This window comes from Nicotiana tomentosiformis, chromosome 1, assembly GCF_000390325.3.
Source record: "Nicotiana tomentosiformis chromosome 1, ASM39032v3, whole genome shotgun sequence".
Taxonomy (NCBI): Eukaryota; Viridiplantae; Streptophyta; class Magnoliopsida; order Solanales; family Solanaceae; genus Nicotiana; species Nicotiana tomentosiformis.
The window spans coordinates 24,013,996-24,032,055 of NC_090812.1; the positions used below are offsets into that span (position 1 = coordinate 24,013,996).

Genomic DNA, 18,060 nt, shown 5'->3' on the forward strand with positions numbered 1-18,060 from the left:
TATTTTGGAACACCTATATTAGGACGTCTGCACTTCTTTCTATTTTGAGACGAACTCGAGTTCCACCAATCCCTCTCTATCCCGTTTGAGGTCCTATAAACTATCCAAACTTGTTTATTATAAATTCAAATATATATATTTTATTATAATCAGTGTATCCTTTTTTTTTTATAAATTTAATGAATCTATCTATCCAAGAATACATCTACTAAATAATCCGATTATTATTTATTTATTTATGCAAATTTTTTACGGAGAGCACAGTTAAACGGTTGATTTTTCTTTTTCAAAAATAACACTCGCTGTCCATCTTCATCTCCTTTCTCGCTCGCCGGTCCAAGGCGCCTTTTAATCCGCCCTTTCTAAACCCATAGTTAACCATTTTCACTGAACCGGCCAAACACTCCAGCAACCACCAGAACCCGCCGGAAAAGTTCCGTCATTATCATCTGAAATTGGGAAGACAGACACTTAGAGAGAAAGCGCGATTTAGTTCCTTGCAGCACCAAAAAGCAAAAAATACATGTATTTATAATCGGATCCATTTCTTAGCTGCTTGCATTTTCATAAAGTATTGATAAAAATGCTGCGCCTAAGGGCATTTCGTCCGACTAATGACAAGATCGTGAAGATTCATATGCATCCGACGCATCCTTGGCTCGTCACCGCTGATGCATCCGATCACGTCTCCGTTTGGAATTGGGAGCACCGCCAGGTTTGTCTTTTCGTCAAAAAATTTCGGTATTATGCTTTCTGTTTGTTGGATTAACAAATAATAGCAAATTGTGTTGCTAGATTATTTATGAACTGAAACCTGGTGGTGTTGATGAGCGGCGTTTGGTTGGTGCTAAACTGGAGAAGCTTGCCGAGGGTGAATCAGGTAGGTCTGCGTGCTTATTAATTTATGTTAATTATTGTTAAATTGGCATTTCAGTAACATTAGCAACATCTATTACTATGCCTCAGTCGCAGACTACTGGGAGTCGGGTATATGTATCATCTTAAATTGACATTTAGGCGGAATTTAGATTGATGTTAATGTTGTATGCAGAGCCTAGAGGGAAACCTACAGAAGCCATACGAGGTGGGAGGTAATTGATCCTCACCTTAGACTTCCATATTTTTACAGTTTCTTTAGTGTCTTTGTTGAATCTTAGTATGCCACTCTGGTGCATGGCTCAAGTGTAAAGCAGGTTAGCTTTTACGATGATGATGTACGCTTTTGGCAACTCTGGCGTAATCAGTCTTCTGCTGCTGAGTCCCCAGCAGCTGCTGGTCATGTCACTTCAACTTTTACTTCTCCTGCTGCATCAACCAAAGGGCGCCATTTTCTTGTTATTTGTTGTGAAAACAAAGCTATCTTCTTAGACTTGGTGACAATGCGTGGCCGCGATGTACCAAAGCAGGAGCTTGACAACAAATCACTTCTATGGCAAGTCTTAAATCTGTCAATATCTTTTTTGTGTTATCTAATTTTTTGGACTATTTTTGTTCTTAACGAATTAAATCTTTTTGAATCTACCTAAAAGCTAAACTATCTTGCTGCACTATTTTTTAAGACTACCATTTCCCTAGGAAATTAAGTTTTCTATGCCACTATTTGATAGAATCAGCGTTGCCAACTACCACCCAAGTTAGAGCATCTCATGTTTGTCCCACTTAATCAACACTTCACTAAGTGTGCTTGCTATTTCTGACTGCTTTTACTCATTACAACAACCACTCTTCATTCCTTCTCTCCAGTAGACTCCTTTTGTAGTCTGGAAAAAGTAGATTTTTGGGACCAGCATCCAGACGATGCAAAAGCAATACAAAAACAGGGGGATCCTGTACACTCCTTTCACTCCTATCTAAAATTCAAGTGAGCTTACAAAATCCAAAAACATTAGAGCATTATTTACATTATAATGGTTACACCAAACAAAAGGATTCAATAAGCATCTTGTCATCGATACATGAATTGGAATTGAGACTCCATCAAAACACCTCAGGTTCCTTTCCTTCCAAATGCTCCAATGCAACAAGATGGAACCACTTGCCATGTATTTCTGATGGATTTCCCAATTTTCCCCAGCTAATAAATGCTTCCTTCAGCCTCACTGGTAGTAACCAGTGTACTCCCAAAATGCAGAAAAACGTGTCTCACATGTTCTTTGTTACAGGACAATGCAAAAACAGATTATCTATGTTCTCATTCTTTGTCAAGCATAAGTAGCACCTGTTTCAGATTGCTATACCTCTTTTTGTTAAATTGTCTAGAGTTAAATAAACCCCCAAATTGCCAACCAGCTAGAGATGCCACTTTTCGTTCCTCTCCACTAGACTTTATATATTGAAGTGAGGAAAAGTCTCAACAACAGTTGGGAAACCGAAAGTGAGAAAAATTACTATGTTTAACAAGATCTAAGTTGAATTAGGCAGATATGTCTTCAACACTTCGTTTTGTTTAGGCTAAATGAGATTACGAAATCGTGAGTTGGAAAGAACCTTTCGAGATGACAATGGAGATAACTAAATCATATATCAATGACTTATCACACAATCACAGTGCAACCAGAGGGGGGTGAACATGATGTAAACTGGATTTTAATGGGGTGTATTGACTTGGTACAAGGAAAGACGGAAAATTCTATAGGAAGAGCCGTCTACGTAAAGAGGGCTTTGGGATTGTTCATAGGTGATTGGTAGAGATTTTTTAATGTTAAATTTACCAAATTCATAAAAGAGTTTGTGGAGATGACACCAGACCTGTCTTTAGTTGATTTGCCTCTTCATGGGACCAATTTACTTGGTTTAGAGACAATTCTGGCAATAGAGCTTCAAGAATTGAGTCAATAACGATGACTGGGACGAAACATTCAAGTACATGAAACAGAGAGTTCTTCCCAGAACCATCTCAGATCATTGCCCAATTTTGTTGAAATGCGGAGTGGGATAAATCGAGAATGACTTCAAATTTGATAATATGTGGCTGGATGTCAAGGGTTCATTGAATTGGTTGAAAATGGTAGAATTCCCACCAGTTGAATGGCAGACCAGATGTTAGAATTGCTAAGGAGCCAAGATTGCTAAAAAAGGATGACTAATTATATAAATGATAGAGTTTATTGGTTTTTGGTTTGAGCTAAAATGGATACTTACTTCTTTTTCATACTGGTGTTTGGTCTTCTTGCTTACAAAAGTTGTTTTCTGGGTCAGGGAAAGTTGAAAGATCATATCTGATTATCTTAATTTGCTTGTTCTTTTGAATCACTTGCAGTATGGTGTTCCTCTCTAAAACAACTGCTGCTGATGGTCCTCTTGTGGCTTTTGGAGGATCAGATGGTGTAATTAGAGTTCTTTCAATGATAACATGGAAGGTCTCATTTTAGGATATATGGAAAGTCTTTCTGATATTGTTCCATTCATTGTCAAAATGAGTAGATGAATAAGACTTCTTCTGCAGCTTGCACGAAGATACACAGGAGGTCATAAGGGAGCAATTTCTTGTTTGATGAATTTCATGGCTGCTTCTGGCGAGGTACTTGTTATGCTTCCAGTGGATGCTTAGATCCCTTTTATCACCTTACACTATGTAGTGGACTTGAAATTTTGATCTAGAACCTAGTATCTCCATGTATAATTCTAGAGATAGATTGTGTTTGAAAAATCTCTCCTTGATTTATGCTTGGCTAAGGCGATGAACATGACTTGGTTAAAGTTTGAAAAAAGAGAGTATTTGAATTTGAAGTTGAAAAAAAGTTGAAGTTTGTGAGTTGAAACTTGAAATACTGTTGAACGTGTTTTTCAAACTTAAAATTCTCTATTTCAAGTTTGAAGTTGAAATAATGGACCAGATTGTTAAAAAAAAAAAAAACTTACTTCAAATATTTGAAATATTATCTATGGCCAAGCGGTTAGTGCTGCTGCCTGGAAGCAGCAAATTTTGGGTTAATCTGGTTTCCTTTTTTGATGTGCTTGACATTTTCCTCTTCTCTCTTCTTGAAGAAGGTGAGATGTGTTTTTCGAGAAAGAGATGGTACCATATTATGCCAAGATATGGTGCATCTTTGCAGCTTTCGTATAAGCTAAACCTGCAATTTGTTTGAAATTGATCTTCTGTGTGCAGAGGAATCAGCCAGTAAAGATTTTGAAGCACTTCTCTTTTAGATTTTGAAGGCTTGTTAGAGCCTCAGAAAATAATAATAGATCTTGATTGTGAAAAGTATGTTTTCCAGTTTGTATGATTAAACACAGAGAGCTTAAAGAGGATTTTCAACCTACAATGTAGCTGTACTTCAACTTAAAGAATGGTGTCCTCTCTCTAACAGTTTAAACTTTTTTTTTGATAAGGAACAACTTAAACTTTAGATGTGGTGGTTCACACAATTCCATAGAAGGCGAACTTAGGTTCTTCTGAAGTATTTCTTGCCTCAGCAATTCATTTACTGTTGGATAGAAAAATCTTAAATGAAGCATATAATTTGTTAGGACAATGTCGGTTTCTCTGTTAGAGAGAAGTAAGGGGAAAAAGGGAAACATCTATCTGAGGTTCTTCGCTTGCGTGGTTGTGTACCTAGTTCACTTTGTATTTATACATTGTTAAATGAAACTGGATTACAGAAGTATATATGCTTGTTGTCCATCCATTCCCCATCTGAATGTCCCTTGTCTTTCCCTCTCAATATGTAAACTGAGAAAAAGAAATTGAAGTTCCGTAAAAGAAAATGAATTGTTGTAATGAAGAACATGGACATTTTACTCGGAGATTTTTTACTTTAAACAGAACTGCTGAAAGTGACAATTCTGTGTTCTTATATAATTTACATTAAAAAAATTGACTAGGTTCACCTGGCAGAAACTGTTATACTTTTAATATTTTTTCTGTTTGATATCTCATTGCCATTTTCTTTGCTATCATGTGTATGCAGTCTCTTTTAGTTTCTGGTGGTAGTGATGGATTGCTTGTACTTTGGAGTGCAGACAACGCTCTTGATTCGAGAGAGCTTGTTCCTAAGCTCAGCTTAAAAGTATCTTCTTATTCCTTCAGTTTTATCTCCTTTTAAATTTCTATTACAACTTAATTTCACACTAGTAAGATTTTCATTTGCCGTTGCTAAAAGCAAAAATGAGAACGATTAAGCCCATGGAATGCATCTGGAAAATCACCGATAGATGAAATTTGATAGAACTGCAAGTCCTTAACTGCTTCTATCAAATCCTTGAAGCTTTTCTTCACCTTCCAATGTTATATTTTATAGGCTCATGATGGTGGGGTTGTTGCTATAGAGCTCTCTAGAGTGATCGGTAATGCACCACAGCTCATTACTATTGGTGCTGATAAAACATTAGCAATCTGGGACACTGTCTCCTTTAAGGTATTGTGCAAGATCTCTTTGATTTGTAGCTTTACTACGTGGGGATATATTCTGATAATAATAATTTCAACCCAATTGTAGGAACTGCGTCGAATAAAACCTGTTCCAAAACTAGCTTGTCACAGTGTAGCGTCGTGGTGCCATCCACGGGCTCCCAACCTCGATATCTTGACCTGTGTCAAAGATTCCCATATATGGTAGGCTTACTTCACATGCCTCCCTTGGTTGGAACATTATTAACACTGCTTAAAGTTTTCCCTCTTCGGACAGAACGTGATATTCTGTTGCAACTTTGCAGGGCAATCGAGCATCCTACCTATTCTGCTCTTACAAGGCCATTGTGTGAACTTTCTGCACTAGTTCCTCCACAATTACTTGCTTCTCACAAGAAGCTGAAGGTGAAACTACTTTAGATAAATAACGTTGTTTATTTTAATGTTCTCCTTGCTGTATATCTTGTCTTTCAAATTCGACCTATTTTTCCTTATGCAACTTCTTAGGTTTAGGAAGATTGATTATTTGAAATGTTAAATCTACATTATGATGGCTGGAAAAATGAATAACCTTTAAGAGTTTAGTGTTTTAAGACGAGCAAAGCCTTCGTGTATCAAGTCTGGCAATTGCAATGGGAAAGTAATTTTTATAGTAGTTTCCTTTTTGTAAGAAGAATTTCCACTAGTTTCTTCTGCTAGATAATTTTGAGGATTGTTTACGCACTCTATCATATCGTATAGGGTTAAAATTCTACATTGAGAGGCATCTACTTTTTTGACTTTTTGAAGATGAATTGACTAATCTTTTTCATGTTTTCTCTCTGGTCTTTTAGGTTTATTCTATGGTTGCACACCCTTTACAGCCACACCTTGTAGCTACTGGAACCAATATTGGCATTATTCTGTGTGAATTTGATCAGAAGTCTCTTCCTCCTGTAGCAGCACTGCCAACACCAACAGGAAGTCGCGAACATACTGCTGTCTATGTAGTTGAACGAGAATTGAAGCTGTTGCAATTTCAGCTATCCAACACCACTCCTCCAGCACTCGGAAGTAATGGCTCTTTGAGTGACACAGGAAGGTTTAGAGGAGAGATACCTGAACAACTCCATGTCAAACAAACCAAAAAGCATATTACTACTCCAGCTCCACATGATTCATACTCAGTTCTTTCTGTCAGCAGTTCTGGGAAGTAAGTGATTCACAGACGCTAGTGATACTCAATCCCCATATCAGGCTTAGTGTAGCAGGCGGCATTTAGTATCTTCAACATTGTCATGATTTGTCTTATTGCCTCATATTGTTAAAAGCCTCATCCATTATCTCTATTATGCCTTTTCTTCGGTTGTACCGGACAGTTTGTGAACTGTAATGTTTTGCAGGTATCTAGCAATCGTATGGCCTGATATTCCTTACTTCTCTATCTACAAGGTCAGCGATTGGTCAGTCGTTGATTCTGGAAGCGCAAGGCTGTTGGCTTGGGATACTTGTCGAGATAGGTTTGCTTTGTTGGAATCTGCACTCCCTCCTAGAATTCCCATTATTCCAAAAGGTTCATCTAGAAAAGCTAAGGAAGCTGCTGCAGCTGCAGCACAGGCAGCAGCAGCTGCTGCTTCTGCTGCTTCTTCTGCTACTGTTCAAGTTCGTATATTGCTGGATGACGGGACATCAAATGTATTAATGAAGTCAGTGGGAAGCCGAAGTGAACCAGTTATTGGCTTGCATGGAGGGGCATTACTTGGTGTGGCCTATCGAACTTCTCGAAGGGTTAGCCCTGCTGCTGCTACAGCAATCTCAACAATTCAATCTATGCCGTTATCAGGCTTTGGAAGTAGTTCTGTGTCTTCATTTAGCACTATGGAAGACAGTTCACAAAAATCTGCAGCTGAAGCAGCACCACAGAACTTCCAATTATACAGCTGGGAAACATTTCAACCAGTGGGTGGTCTTCTTCCTCAACCAGATTGGACCGCGTGGGATCAAACAGTTGAGTATTGTGCTTTTGCTTATCCTCAGCACATTGTCATATGTTCCTTGCGTCCACAGTTTAGATACTTGGGGGATGTGGCAATTCCTTATGCGACTGGGGCAGTTTGGCAGCGAAGGCAGTTATTTGTTGCTACACCAACTACCGTTGAGTGTGTTTTTGTGGATGCTGGGGTTGCGCCTATTGACATAGAAACAAAACGAAGAAAAGAGGAAATGAAACTTAAGGAGGCACAGGCAAGAGCTGTTGCTGAACATGGAGAATTAGCATTGATAGCAGTCGACAATCCACAAACAAATCCACAAGAGAGGATAGCATTGAGAACCCCAATGTTACAAGTTGTGCGGTTGGCTTCTTTTCAGCATGCACCCTCTATTCCTCCATTTCTGTCATTGCCTAGACAGTCAAAAGTTGATGGTGATGCATCGAGTGTGCTCAAGGAGATGGAAGCTCGTAAAACTAATGAGGTGGCAGTTGGTGGTGGTGGGGTTGCAGTTGCTGTCACTCGTTTTCCCGCAGAGCAAACACGACCAGTTGGACCTCTTCTAATTGTAGGTGTTCGAGATGGTGTTCTTTGGCTAATTGATCGATATATGTGCGCTCATGCAATATCCCTCAGCCATCCTGGTATCCGTTGCCGATGTTTGGCAGCTTATGGAGATGCTGTTAGTGCAGTAAAATGGGCCAGTCGACTTGGCCGAGAACATCATGATGATCTAGCGCAATTTATGCTTGGGATGGGTTATGCTACTGAAGCACTTCATTTACCTGGAATATCCAAGAGGTTGGAGTTTGATCTGGCCCTGCAGAGCAATGATTTGAAAAGAGCACTTCAGTGCCTTCTAATAATGAGCAACAGCAGAGACATTGGGCAAGAAACTCTTGGATTGGATCTGAACGATCTTATGAACATGACAAAGAAGAAGGAAAATGTTGTTGAAGCTGTTCAAGGAGTCGTTAAATTTGCCAAGGAGTTTATGGATCTCATTGATGCTGCAGATGCTACAGCACAAGCTGATATTGCTCGTGAAGCTCTTAAAAGACTAGCAGCTGCTGGTTCCATAAAGGGAGCTCTACGAGGTCAAGAATTAAGAGGTGTTGCTTTACGGCTTGCAAATCATGGGGAGTTAACACGACTCAGTGTATGTCACTTGCTTTGTTTCTGCTTTTGTTTCCAACTGGTTTTGTTGACACAACTTGGAGTATGTCACCTGCTTCTTTTCTGCTTTTGTTTCAGATCCTCATATACGTAGAATTTTACTAACTGGCTCTTGACTGCCTTTATACCTTTGCCATTGATAATAAACTTCCCTTTGCCATTGATAATAAACTTCCCCAAGTCTGAATTGACCATCTATGTTATCAGATTTAAATTGATTTGACCTTCAGATTAACCATTGATTTGCATTTCTACATTATATTATTTTCCCATGCCTCTGGGTTTAAAGGAATAAAGGAAGTAGTCAAACTCTAAGGATACATTCAGTTTTTTCTGCTTCTAGTATATTTTGTCATCCCCCTTTACTCGACTCTACTAACATGATATGGGTTTTTTGTGAAATTTGAGATCGGCCGAATCAGCTGCATGTCAGGATTCAGAATAACTGATAAATCTTTTGCAGAACTTGGTAAACAATTTGATATCAGTTGGTGCGGGACGGGAGGCTGCATTTGCAGCTTCACTTTTGGGAGACAATGTACTTATGGAGAAAGCATGGCAGGAAACTGGGATGCTTGCTGAGGCTGTACTGCATGCACATGTAAAATTTCATTCTCTAAATGTTGGATTTCAGTCTATTGATTTAGTAGTTGTTATTAATGGTCTCATTATTTTCAGGCTCATGGGCGACCTTCATTGAGAACCTTGGTCCAGGCATGGAACAAAACGTTGCAGAAGGAGATGGAACACACTCCATCAACGAAAACTGATGCAGCAGCTGCATTTCTGGCCTCTCTCGAGGGACCTAAGCTCACAAGTTTGGCAGATGCTGCAAAGAAGCCACCAATTGAAATACTGCCACCCGGTATGGCATCTCTATATGGTCCTAATCCCGGTCAAGCCAAACCTCTTTTGGGGAAACAGGGCCTTCCACAACCTGGCAAACCACTACTTTTAGAAGGATCTAAAACGACAGCACCAATTGCTTCTGTTCCTGCTGGAAGTGATACAACTGCAAAATCAGAATCAGGTGTTCCTCCTAAATCAGAAAATTGGGCTTCAACTACACCGGAATCAAGTAATCCACTTGTGGCGGACTCTGGTGCTGCACCTGCGACAGAAACTGGTGCGGCACCTGCGACAGAAACTGGTGCGGCACTTACGTCAGAAACTGGTGCTGCACCTGCTCTAGAAACTGGTGCTGCACCTGCTCCAGAAACTGGTGCCGCTTTTGCAGAATCAAGTACAACCCGAGCATCAAACTCAGATGCTTCTGTTGCAGCTGAATCAGTTGTTCCTGCGGCACCAGCATTGAATGAAAAACCTTCAGACAATCAGGCCTTGGTCTTATCAACGTCAGCTGTTGTAGAACCAACCACAACAGGTGAAATTGTTCCATCGACTTCAACCACGAGTCAACCTCCTGCACTAGATAATAAGAAACCAAGTGTTCCTGGTGAACTTTTGATGATTGATTTTTCTTGACGTGCTCTTGTATTCTCACCTCCCCTCATGCAGATTCTCTACATATGAGCGGTACGGTTCCTTGCATTACATTTCTTATAATTGTGGAATAGAATCTCTTTACTCTTTCTATTCTTTTAAAGCACTATGCATGCTGCAGCCCGAAGCTGCGTGTTCATTGATAGGAATGTTATCTTAGGTGTTAGATCGGTTTTGTTGTATATTTGTTTGTCCCGTCTGTTCCTTATTCTTTGATTTGGTGAAATTTTGCCATTCACATTATTTTGTGCTCGTCTTCCTTGATTTTATAACCCTTTTTAAAAAAAATTCGACTATACCCCTAATTAATTTTTGCTCCGCCTTCCTTTTTTCTTTTTCCTGTTTCTTTTGATGGATGGAATTAATTTTGATTTGGTTCAAATTCTTAGGGGTAAACATGCTTGTGAGTTGTGACGCTTCGTTTTGGGGCTTGGCATGCTTCTTTAATCACTCTCTATTTCGTGGTATTCAATGTGATCTAAAGGCTTCGAATGTATCACTCATCAGTTTCCTTCTGAATGTGGTTTGTGATTCAAACCAGTCAGATAATAAAAAAAATTCTCATTTCATGCTTGATATACGGAAAAAAATGAAAAGGAAATAAGTTGGTGAGACCTCGTCAAAAATTCGTAAATCGGATGGAGAAGTTTCTACTTAGGTTCAGAACTAATCAACATTTTGGCCTTTTATCAAGTTTGACCAGTAGTTGTACCAAAAAGCAGCAGTAGGGCGAAGTTTCAAAATGGCCTTTGGCGTTCAATTCACATGGTATTTCTGAGTTCCAACTTCCAACTAACATTGCACTAATTGTTATTTCCTGCGCATATATTTTAAGTGCACATGAGAATAGACGTCAAACGTTGAATACTTGAACGCGAATAAGACTTTAATTTGAACCAAACAATCAAACTTTGATCCTAACATCATTGATTAGTAGGATTTGAAATTTATCTTGCACTAATTTAAGGTATTAATTTGTCCATGCGGGCTATTTTTTCTTTTTTCTTGTAACTACTTTAAATAAAGTTATATTGATAACAGTGATCTTATTTTCTTATTGAAGTAATTCAAATATCGTAGAATCAAATCTCTCAATTGTCTTTGGGCTATAAAATAAAAAGTAGATTTCTTGAAAATGATGAATGCTGATCCCATTTAGCTAACTCAATAAAGAAAAAATCCTTCTTTATAAAAATTCGTAAATGCTTTACTCTTATTTCTAAAGATCTCTGTGAGAATATCTTATGAAATTTATTGTTATTTCTGTGACCTAATACTAAAAACAAGCAAGTAATGCATAAATATTATTATCAAGATTTGGTAAGGATTTGTCAAATAAAACCTATTGAGAATTAAAAGATTTATCTCTTAAGGAATTTGGAATGAAGAGGTTGTCTCTATAGCTCAAGGAAAATTGATAACTACAGTTTAAAGTCCAAAAATAACTAATATTGAGTTGATATTTTACAATAGATAAGTTGTCATTTGTTAGAATAAATAAAAAATGAAGAAAAATAAATGATAAATTCATTTAGAATATACAATATTATCTTCTGCTATCTTATCCTTATTGTTTCAAGTACATATTTTTACCAATTTGATTTTAAATATTATACTTTAACTAAATTTTTTCTATTGCCTAATTGTTTTTAGTGCCAATTTTCTCCTTTATAAAAATAAATTTATGTACCCTAACGGGTCTTTTAATTTGCAAAAAGTTATATTGGGATAATGCGAAAATTATAACACGACAATTAAATAGTAGCAAAAATATTTATTGGATATACTTTCAATTGATAAATATTTGATTCAATGAATTCAAAATTATGGAGTATAATATAAAAAATATGTTTTATTTTTTCATATATAAACTTGGATAAAATTTTATTTTTAAATTTAACCTAGGTCTTCTTAAAAGATTTTGGAATTAGCGTTTTGGAGAAGAATACTTTGGTAATTTAATTATTTTACCTGGGATAGCTAATTCTCAAATATTATCCCACATTGAATGTAGAATAAGAATAGTAGCTAATTAAGATTGTGGTATGACTATTCTAGAAATTTCTTATACCAAAAAAAATAAATTAACCAAACATGAAATTGAATAATTCCATATTTTATCCCAAGATTATTATCCTTCAATTTTGTCTAATTCTAAATTTGTAAATATTTCCTTAGTTATTTTTTTCTAACTATGGAGTGTAATTTGAAAATATCACACATAAAATCGATGAAGGGAAAATACTTAATTATTTATTCTAATAGTTGAGTGTAATATTTAAATATTATACTAAAAATCAATGAAGTTTTTTAAAAAAAAAAATTGAATATGAAGGGAGTTCAAGTATTATATGGAAGTGTATTATCTATTATCTATTATTTATTTTTATTTGTATTAAATGCTAGAAAATTCCTATAAATTTAGAAGTCAAATAATTTGTACTTGACTTCAAAGTAATTCCATTATTGTCGGGAGCTATAATTTTCATCGAAGACAATATGCTGTGTAATCGGATTGTTTACTTTGTTGAAATCTTTTACATGTTTTCCTTTTCTTATTGTATTTTTACTAAATCCTAAATGTTAGGACTTCATACATAATTTAAATAAGGAATGATTTAATAAATTAAATTGTAGTATAAGTCTTAAATATTAGAAAAATAACTTAATTTACAATTTTATCCAATATAAAATTTATTTTTAAAGGATAAAAAAGACGAACGACACTTCGCTAAGGGCATTCGTGTTTTTAATATAGTATAGGTAGTCTATCAATATTGTGGATTATCTGCCGGCTGTTATGTTTCATTGGCGTAGGGAATCAAATCTTTATTTCTATACACCAAAAAGAGAAAAGAATCATCCATTTCTACGGGAATGTAATATATAGTGGTCTCTAATTCCCCCCACTTTTAATTCAAAAATTGCCGAACCATCTTTGTAGAAATAAAAATTTATCTCGTCATTAACGTGGAAATAGAATAAAGATGTAGGAGGATTTTGCTTTCAAGTTTGATGGAGAGGGAAGAGGGAAAGATCACAATGGGAAAAGAAAAGTTATACCATCAAATCAGATAAAGCACTTGATTCTAGTCTGTCTTATCCCATTCCTTTTAAGGGGCAGAGAAAATGATGGAATACTAATCGTATTTATTAATAATAAAATAAAATTTCTAGGCAATTCCATCAATTACAACATATACCCAGTAATTAGAAGTTTATTTTCTTCAAGAGATAAATAAATTAATGTACCTAAGGTGTGAAAGTGGCCCTACTGTTGCGGACTAAGTTATTTTGTACAGGATAAATAGCTCATCTAAGGTATAGTTTTACGTCGAACGAAATTCAAATTTCAAAGGAAAAATTTGTGGTCCCTATTTCTTAAAAGACGGTGACACATATTAATAGAAGTTTCTATTTTGAAATTTTCATTTGAAAGAAAAAAAATAAAACTGGAGACAGGAGTACCAGTCTGGATTAGTTTTGCTTTAATTTTTTAACAAGTCCTCGAAAAAGAATTGAGGAAATGTCGCATAGTTAATTGTAGTCCTAAAGAATATATTTGTGAAACTTTACTGACTTAATTTTAATTCAGAAAAATTATTTAATTCAAAAACAAAATTGTTTTTCACAAAATATCTAATGGGATCCTTTAAAAAAGCGTAACTTGTTCTTCAAGAAGAAGCCAAATTAATAAATACTGACAACAAACCAAACGTGTTCCCATAACTCCAAAGTCGCTGGACTTGAATCGAACGCCATATAACACGTTGCTTCCCTTTTCACCTTTATTGTTCCGTCATTTTCCTCTTTCTTCCACAAAACAAACCCTCGTTGCGGCGGTGAAAGAATTTCTTTTTCTTTTTCTTTCCCCAAAATCTCCGATGTCCAAAACCTAGCTATTCTCCTCCGCCGCTGTCGCCGAACAGGGAGCCGAAAATTTCGGTTTTCTTCTGTTCCGTTACTATTATGCCGACTTACACAGCAATAGCCTTAGAGAATCTACTCGAACCTCGTGTTCGTAAATCCTACGGAAAGCAACAGCTAAATGACCAGAAAAAGGAAGAAGAAAAAGTGTTGGAGAATATTCAGCCACCACCGGCGCCGGTGAATCACATATACATATCACCGGCTTTGTATATAACACCTGAGCAAGCTCCGATTCCGGAAACTTCTTCTGGTTCGCTGTCTCCTTCTCCGTATGTAGTCAACCACAAGCGACGTGGCGGTGGTGGAGAAGCCTCCTTTGCGAACCGGAAACTTGATGATAAATTGGAGGAAGCTGAGAAAGTTAAGGAGAGGACTGATTTGGATTTGAAATTGAAAGAAGAGGAGTTAGCTCAGGATAATTTGTTTGAGGCAGAAGATGAAGATGAGGGTTTTTTGGATCCGAGATGTGATGTGTTCAGTGTTGGAAGTGTTAATAATGAGGTGAAAGGACTTGATTGCCGCAGCTTTGTTTCTGTTCAAGGCGAGTTCTTTGATGCTGATGAAGGTATAAATATATTTGCTTCTGCTTTGCATTTTAATACTTTTTTGTTTCTATGGTTTTTATTCAGCAAATCTATGATGATATCCTGTTGTTAGGTTAAGAGGTCTAACTAATTGTCACTATGCATCTGATTTTTTTTTTGTTAAGACCCTTGAGTTTTTTTTATATCTTATTGACAGCATTTCTTGAGGCTAAGTGTGCTCCTTTTTGCAGAGTCAGTTTGAGCAATTTGTCACATATAAGGCTCTAGTCTATAAACAGGGTGTAAAGAAAGAAATGGTTTGCCCGTTTAGATCTGACTTGTTGACTAGAATAGCTCAAACAACCCCCCCCCCCCCCCCCCCCCACACACAACCCACCCTTTTTAGACAGATTTTTATTGCAGAAACATATCAAAGTTTTGTAGAAATGAGAACATTTCACAAAGGGTGCATGTGGCACGTAGAGGATAAAATAAAATAAGGTTTTCATACATGGTTTGGCCATTTCCTTCGTAGGCCTGCATATACACCTTTTCAGGGTGTGGCAATATATTTAAAGTGATGAAAGGCTATGAGGTAGATCTAAGCTTACACAGAGAGGAATTGTCTCCATAGACTTTGAATTCTAAAATTATAGCTAAGAGCAGAACAAGGTGGAAGGAAAGGATAGATATAGGCGAAACCAATTAGTTGGCTTCAAGGTTTAGTTGTTGTTCTTACTCTTAGATTAGGCGTGATTTGGGATTTTACTGGGTCGTTGTTGTATGTCAGGAGTCATTCATTTTGATTAGAGACTTGTACGCTGTGTAGGTATAATTGTTATATTAGAGAAGTTCTTTTGGCAGAACCCCTAATGTGACTTAATAGTCAGATTGGAATCGGTATACTTTATCAAAAAAAGTCAGATTGGAACTGGAATGAGAATAGGGCGGGATGGATCGATTACAACTACTTTGGAATTAAGGTATAGTTGATTGATAGTTGTCGTAGAAGCATAGCAGTTAATATTGTCCAATATTTGGACTAGGGATTTCTACTAGGAGAAACAATACCTGTAAAAAAGAAAAGTTGTATGCAAGAAATTCTTATGATTTTGGCTTAAAGTAGTACTGTTTACTAAACATACTCGAAGGTATGGTGATGAATGACAGCAGGATATTCTATTTTGATGGTTGCTCAGACAAAACCTTGTCATGTTTCCTCGATAATTCCTGTAGTACAATGATGAATGTAATTGTTCTTTTATGATAGCTGTCAGAGTCAGACAAAAGAAGTCATGTTTCCTAGGTTATTCCTACAGTATTATGCTTGATTGTAATTGTTCTGATATTATTGCTGTCAGATAAAAAAAAAAGTCGTGTTTTCTAGGTTATTCCTACTGTACTATGCTGATTGTAATTGTTCTTTATATGGTACCTCAGATTTCTCCTCAGAAGGGTCAGCGCTGAACTCATACGGCGCTAATATTGAATTGGAACTGCGCGCCACAAGGCTCAAACTCCTTGAGGAAATTGACAGGAGAAAAACTGCAGAGGATACTCTTAATATGATGCAATGTCAGTGGCAGAGCATCAGTAATGTTCTATCTCATGCAGGGTTAACACTCCCGTCACCTTCGGATGTCATTGGTGGTATGCAGCCTGATAATGCTTCAATTGAGCAGCTCTCTCAGGAAGTAATTGTCACAAGATTTGTTGCTGATGCAATAGCAAAAGGTCAAGCTCGTGCAGAAGCTGAACTAGCTGCGGAGGCGATACTTGAATCAAAAAACCAGGAGATTTCAAGGTTGAGAGACCGGCTCCGATACTATGAGGCTGTAAATCATGAGATGTCCCAGAGAAATCAGGAAATTGTTGGTAGGTCTTGCTTCTCTTACTACTTAGTTGCCAATTATAACAACTCTGATAAATGGTCTTACCATCCAAACATCACCCTTCTGCCACGAGTCTATTTAACTTGTACAAACAGTGGCACTGTTATTTGCAACATTGATGTATCTGAATGTTTTGATCAACCATTTTCAAAAGATCTACCTCATCAGTTGCCAAATCTTGGTTTGAAGACCCTTGGTCAGGATTACTTTTCAGTTAAAGTCTGTTGTAGCTTTGAGAAAACTACCTTATTTTCATCTATTATTGGCCTAAAGACCCTTGGTCAGGGTTATATGTGGTCAGAGTCTGTTGTAGCTTGGGAAACCTCCATTTTTATTTAGTGTAGTTTAAACAATAATCCCCAAGTACTTGTTTTAACTCTCTCTCTCTCTCTCTCTCCCCTATAATTTAACTATGATAATTGAATTATATGCTTATATGCCACTAGGAATGATGTCATTTCTTTATCAGTTGACAAATTTCATTTCAAACATTCTGCAGATGTTGCTAGGAAGCAGCGACAGAGGAAAAGAACACAGAGGAAGTGGCTATGGAGTTGTATAGGGCTCTCTGCTGCCATTGGCGTTTCAGTGGTTGCTTATAATTACCTGCCACAAACCAGTAAACATCAACCAGTTTCAAACCCCTGTGATTCAACAGGTGCTGGCGCTCCCGAAACTGCGTAACAATATTGGTTAATTTGCTCAGCCAACACGCACACACTCCAGGGTTTTAAGAAGAGTTATACATAGGTTAGGTATTGCGGCAGTTTCACGCTGCAGTTTTGCTCTAATAAAAGTTGGACGAGCTAGTTAATCTTGTTGAAGATGCAACAGTGTTGCTGGTACTAAATCAAGAGGGTTTGCTTAGAGCCTGTGCAAATCAGATTTCAAGGTTGTTAGCTATCTTGCAATTTGCTCACATAATAATTAGTGTCCTGAGTTTGTACTCAGGTCTGTTGGGCATTTGAGAACATAAATGTCTTTCAATGTTGATGTCTGTATTTGGTACTGTTGCAGCTTGGTAGATGATCAGATCAGTCATGTTTGTATACCATTAGCGTGCAGTAGGCTTATTCTACCTTCTTTCGATCTGCGATATAAAGTTTTTCATCATTTTTTCTGCGCAGTGATTGAGATCTATATAATGTTGTTGCCAGTGCCGCCACTGAGATATTTAAATGGTTTTTGAAGAGGACCAGGGTATGAGAAGTATTAGTTGTAAAGATAACTAGATACACTAGGTGGTAAGAACGAATAAAAGAAGTCTTCTTTGATACCAAGAGGAGCCTGCACATATCTTGTTTTTCTTTTTTATTGGTCAATGTGAAAAGTATTTATCTGAAAGCCGAACAAGTTACCTGTGAATTCGACTCCACTGTCAAAACGAGTTTGGATTTTAAAATGTGAAAAATATCTTCTGTAGGTTAGTAAAGGTGGGACTGTAGTTCAGTAACAATGTAATAGAGCAATCAGGTACTAGTATCAAATGTCAAAATTATATGAGGACAATAATTAATACGTATATATGAGGGACAACTATCATTTGTCAATCGCTTTCCTTTGGTGTTCTCAAGACATGAACATTGCGGAACCTATTAGTTTTTCTGGAAGTTGTTACAAAAAAGGATAATGGGGTGAGAGAGGCTCGAACTCTCGACCTCAGGATTACTCAGAAGCTATGAGACCTACGCGCTAGCCAACTGCGCCACCACCCC

The 18,060-nt window shown here is 37.1% G+C and overlaps 2 protein-coding genes and 1 non-coding gene across 3 annotated transcripts; 2 read left to right on the forward strand and 1 right to left on the reverse strand.

Moving 5' to 3' along the window:
• The first annotated feature begins 278 nt into the window (after positions 1-278).
• LOC104098481 (uncharacterized) lies at positions 279-10,242 on the forward strand. The gene is made up of 14 exons (XM_009605228.4): positions 279-715; positions 796-880; positions 1,052-1,091; positions 1,184-1,432; positions 3,260-3,359; positions 3,446-3,520; positions 4,911-5,009; positions 5,241-5,357; positions 5,439-5,554; positions 5,656-5,755; positions 6,184-6,542; positions 6,733-8,479; positions 8,960-9,097; positions 9,175-10,242. Exons 1-14 carry the CDS (start codon positions 584-586, stop codon positions 9,979-9,981), a joined length of 4,164 nt encoding a protein of 1,387 aa, XP_009603523.1. The 5' UTR covers positions 279-583; the 3' UTR covers positions 9,982-10,242.
• Positions 10,243-13,726: 3,484 nt separating this feature from the next.
• On the forward strand, positions 13,727-17,469 carry LOC104098480 (uncharacterized). Its single transcript, XM_009605227.4, has 3 exons — positions 13,727-14,494; positions 15,894-16,328; positions 16,845-17,469. Exons 1-3 carry the CDS (start codon positions 13,969-13,971, stop codon positions 17,027-17,029), a joined length of 1,146 nt encoding a protein of 381 aa, XP_009603522.1. The 5' UTR covers positions 13,727-13,968; the 3' UTR covers positions 17,030-17,469.
• Positions 17,470-17,975: 506 nt separating this feature from the next.
• TRNAM-CAU (transfer RNA methionine (anticodon CAU)) lies at positions 17,976-18,060 on the reverse strand. The gene is given in 2 exon segments: positions 17,976-18,011; positions 18,023-18,060. It is a non-coding gene; the product is annotated as a tRNA-Met (tRNA).